At 42.3% G+C, this 16,199-nt stretch overlaps 2 protein-coding genes across 2 annotated transcripts in view; both read right to left on the reverse strand.

Moving 5' to 3' along the window:
* HAUS6 (HAUS augmin like complex subunit 6) overlaps positions 1 to 16,199 on the reverse strand; it is a 223,635-nt gene that overhangs the window by 160,606 nt on the left and 46,830 nt on the right. The gene's annotated exons all lie outside the window — the stretch shown is intronic.
* SAXO1 (stabilizer of axonemal microtubules 1) lies at positions 7,834 to 15,903 on the reverse strand. The gene is made up of 3 exons (XM_035558574.2): positions 15,866 to 15,903; positions 12,886 to 13,088; positions 7,834 to 8,780 (listed from the first exon to the last, which is right to left on the reverse strand). The coding sequence occupies exons 1-3, from the start codon at positions 15,901 to 15,903 to the stop codon at positions 7,834 to 7,836; spliced, it is 1,188 nt and encodes a 395-aa protein (XP_035414467.2).

Raw genomic sequence — 16,199 nt, forward strand, 5'->3', positions numbered from 1 at the left:
TAATAAAACGAACAGCAGACCAGCTTATGTTCTCCAGAGAATAATTATTCTTTTTTTTATGCATATGGCTTTAGTTACCAGTGAAGTCAAAAAGCCTTCAAAACCTTCAAAGCAAGCTTCCAGTTTTCTCCCTACTAATTTTCGCTGAGAAAGAAAAACAGTTGTGCAACAAGCAGACAAATGCAGTGCTGAAAGGTTCTCAACAGGAGACCCATTCCAGGCCCCTGTTCTGTGGCAAGGTAAGGTAAGCACAACTAAGCTACTCCAGACATGTATGTCTACGCGCATGCCTTTAAAGCCATAGAAACCCTAAGCTTTCATTAGCTGGATTTTTTTTCCTACTATATGGCTGTAATCATATGAACTGTAAATTAAGGTATTGGGTTGTTTTTTGTTGTTGTTTTTAAGCTAACATCTCTGTAGGTACAGTTAACACTTGTTCGTTGCTCTTTTTAGCTGACTTCTACCTATCAAAAGATCCCTTCTATCACACCTGGCCAATACTTCCTCTTCCATCTTGTGGTCTATATGAACTCATTTTGCCAGCTTCTCTCCAAAATCTGACTCTAATCTTCCCGTCCAATCTCTTTAGTTTATCTGCACCCTCTCTCATTTTGGGTTTTTGTACTTGGGCATGTACTCCAATAGCTGGAAAACAGTCTTGAATGTTTTGCAGCCACACTTCAGATCAAGACTACTCCTGCTTCACATTTGGCTCAGTCACTTCATAGTCCAGTATGGCTGCTAACAAGACATACATCGTTTCTTGTACTGCATGTTGCTTTTCTCCATCTGGTGCCTGGAATTTGCACTCCTCTGTAGTAGGCATTGGATCTCTTACCCAGTCTATCAACATTAGCAAGACTTGAATCCCAGTTTTTGCCATTGGAAGTACTGTTAGATCACCAGCCTGGCGTAACCCACAGAGCTCTTCAGTATGGTCTTTTTTCCAGGTTTAAAGTACTGGAAATAGTAGAGGAAGTATAGTGGCCTCTGTGACATCAACATCTGAAACAGCTGCTGCAGCTTTTTAGAGACAGGTTTTCTGACCCCTACTGCACCAATTTGGCTAATGAAATACAGTCTAGTGGATGACGGCGTGCTTTAAGAATGATGCGTGTGACAGTGTCAACATTATTACCAAGGTCTATCTACTGCTTCCTTCTGACCCTCCTTGCAAGTTATCCTATTAAACGAAAAGGTAATGATCACCTTATCTGTTTTGTGCCCAAAGACTGACTCATAAATAAATTTGATTAATTCTTTGTCAGTGTAATCCGACACCTCAGTTTGCAGACAAAGGTGAACCAAGCGCTAACTCTCTTCCAGATTTTCAAGACCATTAAAGTCCTCCCAAGTTCTTAATGATAACTGTCAGTGAGTCACTAATTATTTCAGCCAGTTCATATAAAATTAACTTTATTCATTCAGGTATCTAATTTTTAACATGGAAGCTTTCAAACTATTTTGAATGTCAGATTTTCACACACACTGCCAATGTATACAGACGGAAAGCTCAAAATTGCTAATGCTTACTATGGCCCTACATAACAGCTGCAGAACTCAGTATGGAAATCATCAGTTTAACCTTTTTCTTCACCCTCTTGTTTAAAAGTATATGTAAATATACCAATGGTCTTATGCATTAAGTGTCTCAGTTTTTGTTTGTGGATACTAAAACAATGTCTAGTACTTTCATTGGCAAAAGAATGGGGGAGGAGACAATTGGATATCCTTTTTCTATTGATCTTACATATTTCTCACACTAAAAGCATCTTGGTTTATCATCATTTTCTACCTCATTGCTTTTCACCATCTCCACCCAACTGTTTCCAGTTGATCAAAATCAAATCTAAAACTTAGACACATACCTAGTTATTTTCATCACATTTTGCTGTAAGGTTCTTACTTTTTTAATATATATTTTGATATGAAGTTTGATAATATGCAACCTAAAATGTTATTTACCCCAATTTATAAGGGAAAAAGCAAAGTTACAGCATCTTCTCATTATATGTTTCAGCCTTCCCCTGCTTTTTCACTGAGATACAATTGAATTGCTCCCATTCTCAATCCCACACATGGAGACATCAACACAACAATAAATTTTATTCTGCTTCTGTCGCTCTGAGAAGCAAATGTGGTGCTCAGCCTTATCTTTCCTTCAGTTATTACTCATGAAGACTGAGACTAGAAATTTAATGAAACCACAGAGTCTAGCCCTTCTCTTTGGCCAGTATGGTTATGAAATCTGGAACAGCCTGTACTAAGCCATCCAATTCATTTTGGATGCCAGAGGCAGCAAGGCTGAGAGTAGTGAGAGCACTGGAACACAAGTGCCTTAGTGTTAGAGAAGTATCACAGCAGGGTCCATCTGGAAGAGATTTTTTTTCAAATGAAAAAAAAAAAAGACAAAATTGAGCACAAACTCATGAAATGTACTTTAAACAGACCATCAGCAGTGGCTCCTCACTGATCTGGGCTTGTGCACCAGCTCATGATCTTAAAGAGGTTTTATGCATGGAGAAACAAGGCTAACACAGCATAAAATGTTTTCTCATCAATTAAAAAAAAAAAAAAATCCAAAATACCACAGGCAAACAATCAACTTGTAAGTACTATTGCTAGAAATGATGGCAAAGCATATGTCCTCTCACTGATGTGGAAAGTATCTGACAGTGTAAAGTAATAAATAAAAGTTTGAAAGTTGAAATATTTGGTTCCAATGCCACCAAAAATAACCACAAAAACAATCAGATGCAATTCATTCACATGAGAGTCCTGCCAGTGCACTTCATTTCATTTTTATTGCAGGAAACTCACTGGAGCTGCTTCACCTTTCACACTTACCAGCTTTGCACTGGTGCCTGCTTTTGGCACTGTGACTGATGAGCACGTGCAAGGAGACCTGCACAGACTGCTTCCACAGAGAAACAGGGGATTGCATGGGAATGCCTTTAATGCCTCCCTCTGAGTCTCTATCAATCTGTACCACATGCAAGTTATTCTGCCTGCTGGCTGCTCTGAATTACACTGTTGATCAGTCCATGAAGCGTGGCAGATGGGAAGGATCAACGCAGCATTGTGTCACCCATCACACATCCATTTCTCCTTGGCACCTCACTTTGCCAGTGACAACAGCCTGTGGCCACTGCTGCCCCCTCAACTGCTTACATAGCTCCAAAGAGCTCTGCAGCTCTTTGGCCCTGACAAATGAGCAGTTCTGAGGGTCTGATTTAATGACTAAATGTCACTTCTTTGCAAGGAGAAGTTCCGTCCTATCATGGTCCACACTCCTTTCAAAATGTCTGCCACTGTCAGCGAGACAAACAGCTCGTGAGGAAGTCGAACGTCGTGCTCCTAGAGGCCAGGCTCATCAGCACAAGATGTCAGTGCAGGTACTGCAGCATCAACACAAAGCTCATGTAACAGAAGCAGCCCCAGTACCACACAATGCCTGTTCTTCTCCAGAAGAGCGCTTCCACAATTCCCCTGGCACACAAATTCCCATGTAGCAGCCAAAAGACCAGGCATCAGGATCAGTCCCTGAGGGTACAGGGGGGCAGTGGCACGGGTAGGACTGCAGAGAGCCCAGGCAGGAGACTCTTCTGTGCAGGCAGGGCAAGTGCTCTGCAACCAGGGAGGAGCAGGGAGGCGGTTCAGCTGGCTTGAGCACGGTATAAGGTCTATGAAACTGTGACAACTAAGTTTGTGCAAACCAAGATGACTTTGGTTTGTGCTTGCAAACCAGAACTATAAACGCACTGTCTACCTCTTGTTCACACTGCAGTTCCCTATTCTTCCTACTAACACTCTGCTTGCCTCTTAGGAGAGGGGGAAAAAAGGAAAAACTAGAATTTTCCTTAAGCCTCTAAGCCCACCGCAAAGAAAAGCTTTAGATTTGTGTAGACATAAATAAAAAAGTACGCAGTTTTATGTGGCTAAAAGGGAAAGGGGTACTGGAGGGTTGTGCTCTGGCTACATATAAATACTGTTTGCTTAAGCAGGGGCAGGATGTGAGCAACTGCATGGTAAGCACTTAGTTATGCACACATGCTTAGGATGACATGGGCATGGGAAACCACTCCCTGCTACTACCCTCTTTAACACTATAAAGTAGTCGGCTGCTTCTAGGTCTCACATGAGGTCTGAGCCTACTTTGTTTACAAACTCCCCAGGGCAAAGCACAAAAATAAAACTTGAACCAGAAAGATCACACCAGACAGGCTGTGAACAGCCAGCTCTCCAAGTGAGGATCAGGGCAGGTTTCTTTTCTTTTAAGGAAGTGTTTAATTGTTGGGCTGAGGAGTAATTTGAGTTGGGCAGCGTGGAGAGTTCCCCCCCTTTTCAACAGGCTGGATTTCTTTGTTTGGTTGGTTGGTTGGTTTGGTTTGGTTTGGTTTTTTAAGCATAAATTATTGGTTTAAATAAATAGTCCATGAGGTTGGTGGATGCTTGTTAAAACACTTCACCTCCTGAAACACTGATGGAGTCAGTTTTCAACTAATAGCATACAATCTAGTGATTTTATTACCAAAAAAAAAAAAAAATCTCACTGTTAACCCACTACATACAAATCCCAGCAAATGAAATACAGCTGTGCACTGGCAGGATCCCACAGGCACTTTTCTTCTTCAGCAGAGAGCAAAGCAGAGCATAGGCCTGCAGGCCGGGCAAAGCAGCTCCCTCAAGCCGACGTGGTGGCGTTTGGCCTTGCTGTTCAGGCCCTCCTCTGGTGCCTTGCTGAGGACAGCTCTCCAAGCCAGCAAACACAGCACTGGTGAGCTGGAGAAAGCCAGGAATGTAAAGACAAACACACTGTTGCCTCTCTAATAGTTACCCTTTTCCGTCCGTGCTGAATGCAGGCTAAAACATCTGTGGGACAGATATGCAGCCAGATGGAGAAGTGAAAATCAGGTTGCTCCAAAGCAACAGTTCCCCTCAAAAACAAGGAGAACAGCATAAGCCATCAAATTACTGTTTCCTGTGTGGGAAAGAGGCAGAGAATGGGGAGAAAGTGGGATTTGTAACAGGATCAGCCAAAAGTAAAGTCTGCTGATGGTACCTCAGAAAATTCTCTATGGTAGTTTCGCGTCGCAGTGAGCCCGCTCCGAAGTTCTCTGCCCAAATGGCTCTTTCCGGCTTAGACAGCATGGCTCCCTCAGGGAAGTTCTCTCCATGCCTCAGGAAGGTCATTTTTTTCCTTTCACAATGGAAACACATTAAGACCGGCTGCCTCCTATCTCTGGAGTACCATGCCCACGATCAATATTGCTTTTCTCTGTGCTATGAACATCCTCAGTCCTTGCTGAAGCATACCATTTATCTTTTGGCACTTTCTTCATAATTCTGAAATGTATGGGACACTGACAACTCATGTTCTGCCTCTGGCAATCTGTATAGCACTGGGTGAAGTCCTTCTCAGAGGTTATAAATGCATGGTGGTGTACTCCATAGCCAGTACAACCAAGCTAAGCCTGGCCTCCCAGAGCCAGGTATTTCTTCCTGCACCGACCTCCTGCACCAACACTGGTAATTGTGCAACTGTGTGATGCATTGATTCAGGAAAATTAATTAAATAAATCTTAACCCCATTAAAACACTGGCTTGCTCTCAGCCAGGACGATCTCCTGGTCATGCACTCAGACAGTGCTAATGTTGCGAGAATAAGAGAGAGCAGGGGAAATATGCAACTGGACGTGAAACTGTAGCAGCCCAACCTTTAATCAGCTTTAATTTCTGTGGAACCACATCTTTCATCACTCAAGCGAACTCGTTTTGTTCCTCAGTGTTATCACATGATGGTTTTAATAAGTTTCTTATACACTTCAGCTACAAGTCAGAAAAAAAAAAAAAGTGTGTGTTCACATACCAGGGAAGTCTTGGAATTAAGTCAGTCCTGTCTACGTGACACTGCATTGAACTGGTGCACTATTTGCAAAATCAAGACTTCTGTTATTACGGTTCAAATTCCAGATATTACTGATGCTAAGTAACATATTACATTTCTGTTCATTTTGATAAGATTAGCTTCCACCCAGGGGAAAAAACAAAAATAAATAAATAAATAAATAAATAAATAAATAAATAAAAATAAACTGTGATAGACAAGACTCTCCTAGCTCTTCATTCACTGCCAGTCTCAAATCAAGGAGTTGAAAGAACAGTCAAGGAGCTTTCAGGCATAAAAGATCAATCTCTTTTGCAGTCACAGGCCTATCTGTTTCTTTTGGATAAACTTTGTTTCAGAACAGACAGAATTCAGGTTGATGAATGAAATCAGAAAAATTAGTGAATAAAGAGAGATAGGGAAGACAAAATATTTTCCTGTCAAAGCCTTACATTAAAGACAGGAAGGTTCAAGGCAGCTGCCAAGGCAGCAGAAGCTGAAAGAAATATGGAACATACCCTAGGTAATGACCTCAGTACAGGTGAGTGAATATTTTTTCAGAATCCTGAATTTCTGAAGGCCGTGTTTCTCTATCAGTGACTATGTAGTTTGGCCCCTTTTTATAGTGTAACTGGCAGAGATGTGCCTAGTTGCCCCTGTTGCAATCCCACAAGTTTTCATTGAACAAGCACATATATTTAGAAAAAGCCTCCAGGACTGATTTAAAGACTTCAGGTGATGCAGAACCACTGTGTCCCCTGGGTAATCGCTCCAGTGGCTTCCCACCCTCACGGTTAAACATTCACATTCCTAGATGGAATTTGTTTGGCTTTAGCTTGCAAGCATTTATGGAAGACTTATATCCCAAAGGGTTTCAAAGCTTTTCAGAAGTTTTAAAATACATTTATACAGAAAACTGTCTTCCATTCCTCTCTAAATACAAACTCTTTGAGTGGCAAAAGACGTGCCTTTTCTCCAGCATGCAACAATTTTCCCTAGCTCTTGAGCTAATGACTCAGAATACAGCCACAGCTGGCTGGAGTAAGAGGGAAAAAGATTTAGGAAGGTAGATTGCACTAAAACCAGTAAGATTCATAGTGCTAATGTAACATTTGTAAGCCTAGGGAACGGCACCCAGGATGTGGAAAAGGAAAATTTCTGATCAGGAGTTTAACCTTGACCTTCTCCAAAAGATAATACAACGGCAGCTGCTGGCTGAACGGTAACAACATATGGCAATTTTATTCCTGTTACACTCACGGCACCCTCACTGCATCCTTCAGCAAAGAGCTCCTGACACCTATTCTAAGACTGAGCCAGGCTACCTTGCAAGTTGTAGGCTAAGGTGGTGTCTTTGGAATGACAACCTCATATCCGATAGCCTAGCTCTGGGCAGCACGGTGACACAATGAAGGTGCCACCTCCTGTAATCTTTATCTGATAGTTGTACCTGTCATTATGTCTTTTTGATGGAAGTGAAGAACACAGCCAGGTCTCAAACCCTGTTGTCCAGCTGTTATTTTCAGCTGTGAGTCCACAGCATGTAATTAAGCTGAAGAGGTGGTTATACCGCTGTCATCATGGAAGTGGCTGAACCCCTGTTAAAATAGCATATACCACTGTGAGATCTCTCTCTTATTATCTCATGAGAGGGTTATCTCTCTCAATTAAAGAGCAGAAGGTAGGTGGGAACAAGAAAATAAAAATATAGAGAAACAAGGATTCAAACGTCTTGTCCTTGGGTCTTATGTTTTTTATTTATACAATTGGTCCAGAAAAAAACAATATTTGGGTATTAATTTTAAATTTTTTCCAAATATAAAATTAATGATTGGTTTTAAAGAAGGTTACCAAAAAACTCAAGTTGTCATTTTTAGCTCATTGAGGCCCTGCTCTTTGAATCCGTTCCCAAGAAGGCTACTTCCAGTCTCTTTTCTTCAGTGTCAACCTTTCCAGCATTCACCTTCAGAAGCGGGGATATAGAGTTTGTGACCATCAGCATTGGTTCCCTCAAAGATGTATCCCGGTGGGTCTTTGTAAGAAGCCAAGCATTTAACAATGCCCTTCGGTGTGTAGCTGGTAGCGTAGATGGTTTTAGCATCTAGCAGAGTGTGATGCCTAGGGCCTGACCAGGCAGGTTTGTAGCTCTTCGTAATTGTGAGAGGATGAGGCAGATAATGGGTCCGAAAGGTGCTCAAGCAATCCATTGGTTCATCTGGAAAAGTCAGCTCTGGGGCATGAGTGATAGGCTTTACTCTCTTGCATGCCCAGGGCTTATAGTCTTCCTTCATTGTAGAAGAGCTATCAAATGGCCCAGTGTTTTTCTTAAGCTGGGCCAGAGATCGGCACATCTTGGCTGGCTTGCCATTTAGCTGCTTGTAGTGTAACTGAGTAGTGGTTTGAAGGTCCATTTTCTCTACCGGAGGTATATATTCAACGGGTTTTTTGGTGAATATAGGATGAAGTGGCCAAGCTTGGTATTTTTGCTGAAACTCAGTTGTAGAGGAAAATGGACAATCATGGAGAGGCTTTGGCTGGTATGGCTTTGCCAGCTTGGCTGGCTTAGCAGGCACCCCCATGTAAGAAACTTTGTGAGTAGTGAGACCATCAAATGGGACCTCACTGGGCTTGTATTTCTCATACTGATGGATGTAACGTTTCTCCAGAGGGTGTGGCACGTAATTCACTCTGTAATTTGTCATATGCTCAAAGGGATCCTTGCTTTTCTGATTCAGATTCAGAGGTTTGCAGCTTTGAGTGGCAACCGGTCCCCTGTAGAGATAGTCATCTTGGACAACAGTTCTGTGGTCAAATTTTGCTTCTGATGGATGATACCCATCATCTGGTCTGATCATCTCTGTCTTTGGTTCATTCCACAGCACATAGTCATCTGAAATGTAAGAGGAATCCTATCTAAGTGTTCAGCTATAACAAGTATTTGCTTTGTAACGTTGTAATCCTGTTGACAAATCCTGTTGGAAACCTATTGAAAGAGTCACAGTAGAAAACACTGTACAACAGTGTGCTAACCCCTGGAAATATATAGCATCTACACAGAGGAGACAGCAAGTTTCATGAAAATAATGCTGTGCCCACCCCCTGCCTACAGAGATGTGAAATGCAATCTCAGAAAATCAGATAACATTCTAAGTCTTGCAGAAACATTTTCTGCAGGTAACTTGGTGAGTGCTGTCCTCATGCTCAGTCAACCTGAAATCACAAACATGGAGTATCATGGCAAGGGCTTTGAACGCTTTCCTTTAACTTTCTGCAGCGATGTTGTGCCTGGTCCAGAGCACAGACAGGTTATGCCTTTGCCTGCAGGAGGCCATAGAGTTGCCCCACCCAGTATCACCGGGTCAAGGAAAACCAGATGTCCACCACTCCACCCTGAAGGCCAAGCTGCAGAGCTGTCTTTCTTCTTCACACCTTCTCATCTGAGGATGACCTGATTTCTTAAATGCACAGATGTGATGCTCCCTGCTGTTGTCTGAGTTCAGAGTTTTGCAGCTGATCTTAGTGTCAGCAAGCTGTGCTGTGTGGAAGTTCCTCTGCTCTTGGCCTTTCTCTGTATGGCACTCCTGCTCTCAATACAAGCAGGAACCAAGAAGGAGCTTATCTCTCCATCTCCAATTCTTTGTTACTAGCAAAACTGCTAGAATTTGCAGGCCACATCTGCACTGATCTGAAGGATTGTGTCATATCACAGAGAGGGTTCCTACTCTAGAAATCTTGCTATCTAAATTCACAACTAAGAAAATTTCTAGGAGATGTTTTAGGGACACCAATATCTTCCTTCTTCATCAGGATACCAGGCAGAGCGAGGCAGTGAGACTTAAAAGATTTGCACCCATTCACACTAGAAATCTATTGCAAAGCTGCCTAGCTCTCAGACCCGTGCAGCAGCCACAAGCCCTTCTTTTTTCCTCCCTAGTAATCTTGTGCAACTTCCCCTAGAGAGCATTATGGTTACTGGTAGGATGTTGAAATGAAATAGTCTTGGAGCTAACCCAAGTCTCTTTTTTTTTTTTTTTTCCCCAGTTTTCCCTCCTTTCAAACCACATGGAGAGTCATGAGGCAAATAAGCTTCCAGCTGACTCTGCACAGGAAGGAAGTCTGGATTTCAAAGTACTAGAGAGTAAATGATGCAATTAGGTATCAGGATATTCAAACTCTCCAATCCAAACAGAGTTATTCCTCCTGAATAGCAGCAGCCACAGTACTGCACAAACACAATTACACAAAGGATGTGTTCATTACAATGTGAAGTTTACCAAAAACAAAGTCTTTTTTTTTTTTTTTTCCCCCAATTAGATGTCCATTTAAAGTCCTTCTGGTTTAAATCAAGCTGCTCTGCTTTGCCACAGGAGAGCAAGGAGCAGCCACAGGCGCCGTGCTGCTCCCAGCCAGCAGCCTGGCCCCACTGCGGGGCACACATGGCTGCAGGGATGCCTGTGCAAGGCAGCAGAAAGGGAGACGAGGCCTGCAGCACAGGGGATTTCCTGCATGCCACATCCAAAATCCTTCCCCCATGGAAGTCCATGGAAAGTCTCCCCAGTCTGGTGGAGACAGGCATTTGAGTCCACAGGAAAAGGCCTGGTCCAATGGAAATGTGTGCACTTGGGTGCAGGGCTGCCCTCATGCAGCTAATTAGTGCAGAGAGCTATGAACATGGTGGTGTGTGCCAGCATAGATACTCATCTGCTGCTGTTGGTGCCACTGAAGTCCAGGCTCCATGCTCTGCTAGCCCAAGGAGTGTTCAAGCTCATGTTTCTGCTGGGGCAATAAGAGACATCCAGGCACTGCCCCTCTGGTGGGATCCTCACCTCAAGCCTCTGCCCAGGGCATATCATTGTCCTGGAGAGATGGTCCAGCAGGGTGAACCAAGAGCATATACAAACATGTGTGACATTACAGGGGATGTATTAATACACTGATAAAAAATGACTGCTGATGAGACTCGGCCCATCTCTGCACAAGGGCTGGTTCAGAGATCTGACAGTTCAGGTGCCAGTCAGGAGCTACCAAAATCCTTTTAGGTTCCCCCATCATCCTTGCTGGAAAATATACAGTGCGTTTTGGATGTAAGCACAGCTTTTGCAAAATGTTCAAAATATGACAAGCTAGCCCATCTGTCTTCGATTTTAAAAATTTACAAGCTCTACACATTCAGAGACCTCATAGGCATTATGAATTTATGTTACTTAGTGTAAGCCAGCAGTGCTACTACTCCTTCAAAATATGTTACAATTTTATTGTAACTCTAATTCTTCTCCCATAGATATTAATAGTTTCCCTTGTAGCACAATCTTGAAAACATTAGGGGGTACAGGAGGGAGTAGAGGATATGAACCATATGTTATTGGAGGGTTACACACATCCCACTACAAGTGAGACAACACTAAAATTAGATTACATACCTGCAAATGAATAGAAACAGCCATGCGTGTAGCTGAGAATAAATAAGAATCTTGAAACCTCAAGTTGCAAAGTCATCTGACATTAATTGTGATATGCAATATCAACATCTTAAACCTACAATGTTATTTGACCTGTGGTGCATGTAGTGGGAAGAAATAGGACAATACAGTAGGAAAGGCAGTTTAATAACAAAGCAGCACTTGTACGTGTTTTATATGCTGCTTAAAACATTTGAATTACAATAATTAATGGAATAGCATGTTACAAAATTTCATACTTGGAGTGTTGATAAGTAAAACATAGGAGTGCTTAGAGAATAGCACAATGAAAACTGTTTTTGTGAACCTGGGCCTTTAAAAGTGAACAAATTCAGTAGGCAACTTGATCTTTCAGGTGGTTTGGATGAAGATTTCTATTTGCAGTGTTCTCTGAAATACTGAAAATTATAACCAAATGTATATATGCTACATTTTATTAGAGTTCTGGAGTAACAGTTAAGGAATTGACCTAAATATTGATAAAAAACAAAGATATCTGTATCTGAACATCTGGTTCAGATACAGAGTAGTTACGGATATATAAATACAGAAGGAAAGATCCTCTGCCTGTGCAAAGCAACCTTCCGTTGTTGCACACAGTGAGGTTATCCCAATGAATACCATCTGGTTACATAACCTATGCAAAACAAAGTGTTCAAAATTGTGTATATGTGGGTATTTTGCACTGTGGGTCATAGTCTTCACCAGGCAAGTCATTCTAAATGGACAGTATTTCCCGTATCCTGAATGTAAAAATTCCAGTTCCTGCCATTGCAAATACACAGCTGTATTTAAGTCCAACTTGCAGTCATTTCAGCTGGGTACTCTTAACACTGCGTTCACATACCTTTTGTTTCCTTACTTCCTTTATCATTTTGAGTTTTAAGAAAAATTTTTTTCTGTACAATGGGACAAATCTCAATGCCAACACCAATCAAAAGCTTCATATTTGTAAAGCACAATAAAAATAAGACATTAAAAAATATTGTAAGAAATACAACAATACTAGCTATCTACCTAGCACCATTTTGCAGCTGTGCAAAAGTGAGGCAACTCTAATTTTCTCTTTATGTCTTTCTACCAAAACCAATAGTTACTGTGACAGTGTAACTGAAAGCTTTCTTCCAGTGCATGCAGACAGAGAAGTAATGCTGGTGGAAAGGAAGGAACATGGTCCCACGAAGCCAAACCACCTACACCAACTTACTGCTACTTAAAAAATGAAGGCATAGTTAGGTGCACAGTTCACATGTTTTACCAGGAGGAGAGCTTGAGTGCTTTGGACATTTGCATGGAATTTCTGGATGTCCATAATTCTCTTACGTCTCTCGTATATCCACATATTAACTCTGCAGCACACACAAAACTGGTCCCAAGCTTCATGACCTGCTCAGACCTATTGAATTCTGTACATTTTAGATGTGTCTGATCCACTGACTGTGTGTGCCAACCATGCAGTACACCAAGAGTATAGTCAGTATTGCCTAAAGGTAATACTGCTGGAATAGTCCTGAAATGAGAACCAAGGGCACATACCTTCGTAAGTGGATTTTGTGTCCATCTTGGCACCAGAGATGTCTCTCGTCTCACGGGGGAGGCAAGGAAGTACTTGACAGATAGGGTGGGGGTTATAATCTTGTCTATAAATGGAGGTCAAATCCATGCTTTCATCACTCTTGACATGTTTTTCAGGTTCTTTAAGTTTCAGTGGCAACACTTCATGAGCTATGTAATCTCTCCTGTGAATAATAATTTCATTATGTCTTTTGTCTAAAGGACAAAATTATGCTCCTTCTGGACATACACAGAAATTATTACTTCCCCTTACCTTCACAACCTAAGCAAGTTTGGATAGGATACAAGCATTTAGGAAACACACTAGCCCTTCACTTTTGGAAATCCAGATTCTGAAAAAGGACCTTAGGCAGCTCTGGACAAACTCGGGCAGGACAGATTGCCCCTTGTCTCCACCCAGCAAGGTTAATGGCCTTCCTCAAAGCTATGTCTGTTATCCAGGAAAGTTATACCAGAAGACGTAACTTCTTTTATAAAGCCCAATAATTACAGCAGGCTATCTAGGCATGACAGAGGGAACAGCCTTCCCAGACAATGCATTGCACAGCCGTTTAGCCCCGGATGGAGAGAGAACAAAACATTTTTCCTGCTAGACACCAACTGAGGAATGAAACATCAGTATGGTCAGACAGGCAGCTTTTTCTCATGTACCATTGTAAAATAACTATGTTAAGATACTGGGGTAGTGTTACGTAACAAAACATCACAGAAACAAGATGGAGAGGAAAATTACATCACCGTCTGACATTCACTGACCTGAACCTATGTCACCACACACATCCTCTTGTATAGGACAGACTGCTGCCTGGCACCAGAGAATTCAGTTTCTAGTGTCAGAATAATATTTCAGTGGTATGCCGATTTGTTTACACCTTTGGCAGCTGGGCAGGAGAAACGGTCAGTACTGGAGCTATTCTAATATTAACATTACATTTTCTGAGGCTCTGAATTTAACGTATTAGTCACATAATTTAGGAAATAAACAAGATTCTCAAAAGATTGTGTGGCAGAGGGAAGGAACATTCACACTGCAGATTTTTAAGTATAGGGGTAAAAACAGAAATGCAAAAGTAAATAATTCCAAGGGCATCAAGTATTCCTTATGTAGATGTCACGCAAGTTGTAGCCACTTGGTATCCTTTTTTAAGGGGCCAAGAAAAGGCAAGCAACAATAAAATAGGCATGCAGCAGCCTCAGTAGCAGGGAGGGTTCAATAACAGAGATGATCTTTCCCAAGCCACTCACAGAGCACAACAAAACCCAACTTTGAAGCAGCTGAGCCTGTACCAGGGGCATGTAACTGATCACAGGCAGGTGATTCTTCACCAGTGTGATCAAGCATTTCTTGGCAGCAAGAGCACTTTCTCTCACTCTGTCCATTGCATTGCAACAGAACCTGCAGTGGAGACAACAGCGGACAGATTGATGGGCTGGTAAGTCAGTGGCAACCTGCATCCAAGACACTGTGAAAAATGGTACTGCCTACAACTCCTGAACTTTGTCCAGGAGGCTTATTGCTTCCCTGCAACATCTGACGCTCAGCAGAGGGTTCACTCCATCAATTCACTCTGCCTGAGAGGAGTTTAATCACACAGAAGTAGAGATCCTAGCAGAAGTCTAACATATGGTGACACCTTTACACTAGGCCTTGGCACTTTCCAGGTGGATGTCTTTTCTTGTGAGTGCTGCCCAGAGGACAGCAAGATTTGCAATCCAATGGCTAGCAGCTCAAGCTCTGTTTTCTGCTCTTACAAGGGTAGGTGAGTTTTAGTTGTTTGATAAAGTGCACACTCTGAAGAAGCAAGTAGAATTAGTTTCTTCTTTTCAGAAACTTTTCACTAAACTTCAGGAGTAATAGTTATTATAGGAATCACCATCCTTGTCCAAGCAAGGGTAGTTTTTCTGGTTGACCAAGAAGTTTCTAGGACTCCTTGACAGAACCCACATAGTGGCTACACCTCCTTACTGTCCTTAAGAGGACACAAATGAGCCCAGGATTTATGGGCAGACACATGGACATCTAGCTGCTTCGGCTCTAGGTGGGAGGCACACATAGAAGTGATGTGTGAGGATGTCTCATCAAAGCCCTCTCAGTCCCTGCTGAAACCTTTAACATAGAGAGAGGCATCCCTACTATGAGTGAAAGTCAGGCATTTTGGCCTTCAGTGGCAGCATTTGTGTTTTAGTTTGACAACACTTAAAAAGGCGTAGAGAGGGGAAGGAGCTCATAAAGCTTGTCAGGATAAGGACTTACAGATGGTGTTAAGAGTTTATTAATAGCCATTGGCATCTCCTTGGTCTCTTACTCAGCTCAGCAAAGGCAAGTGTGAGGTTGTTTGTGACTGTGCATCTGAGCACAAAGAAAGCAAATATCAGGCAACAGTGCAAGTGTGAGGATTTCTGCTGAACACCAGCATAGCCGAGAAGAAAAACTGCCCAGCACTACACAGGGACTACCCTGAGGAGCACACCCACACCCCCCTTCCAGTCATCAAGCTTTACCATATTCATACCTCCTCACAAGCCAGTCACTCGTTTTACAGTGTACAAAGTGCCACACAAAGCACAGAACAAAACAAAAATAATCCCCAAATATCATCCGTAGTTTCCCAGGCAATATTTCAGCTTCTTTCCCAGAAGCCTTCCCAAAACAGGAAGCGAGCAAACACCAGGGCCATAACTGTGCTGCTGTGGCCTGTGTTTTCTTCAATCAGATCACATCTCAGCCTCCTGGAAGTACAAGAAAAATAACCGCTTCCCTCCACTGCAACAACTGGCCTCAGACATCCATCACTCCTCACCAGTGCTTGTACAACCCCAGAGTTGTTGTCTTCGGGTTCCCCTTGTGGAAAGCAATCATTTTTTGTTTTTTCTATTGCCCATCTCTAAAACACACATTCTCTAAAACACAACCCTCATTCTCATTCACTCCTTTTCGTACTTTGCAGTTGAGATGCCTTCCATGGGTATCTGTGCCATCTTGTACTCATCCTTTGGTTTGAATGAGTCTCTGGGAAGTGTGCAGGGATAAAGGGGGTATTTCTCCATGTACTCCGATAGCACACATGGCTTCTCGCTCTTGTCATAGGGCCTGGTGGGCAGATGTGGACAATGGTGACATCTGCAAGGGAAAAAAATAACAGGGGATTTAGTGCCTCACAGGTCATTTTAGATAGCTGACTGAAAATACCTTCTATAACCTGGCTGCAGGGTACAACTATAAAACAGTGGATAAGTGAGCATTGCAATGAATGCTATAGCTTTGATTATACCAA

Source organism: Cygnus atratus, chromosome Z (genome assembly GCF_013377495.2).
Source record: "Cygnus atratus isolate AKBS03 ecotype Queensland, Australia chromosome Z, CAtr_DNAZoo_HiC_assembly, whole genome shotgun sequence".
Lineage (NCBI taxonomy): Eukaryota > Metazoa > Chordata > Aves > Anseriformes > Anatidae > Cygnus > Cygnus atratus.

What these genes read in the sequence shown, in the direction of transcription:
- SAXO1 (XM_035558574.2), bottom strand. Translation starts at nt 15,903, where the DNA reads ATGGCACAGATACCCATGGAAGGCATCTCAACTGCAAA. An exon ending in GAAGGCATCTCAACTGCAAA is followed by an intron (nt 13,089 to 15,865) that starts GTACGAAAAGGA and finishes TATTATTCACAG; the next exon opens with GAGAGATTACATAGCTCATG. An exon ending in CACAAAATCCACTTACGAAG is followed by an intron (nt 8,781 to 12,885) that starts GTATGTGCCCTT and finishes CTTACATTTCAG; the next exon opens with ATGACTATGTGCTGTGGAAT.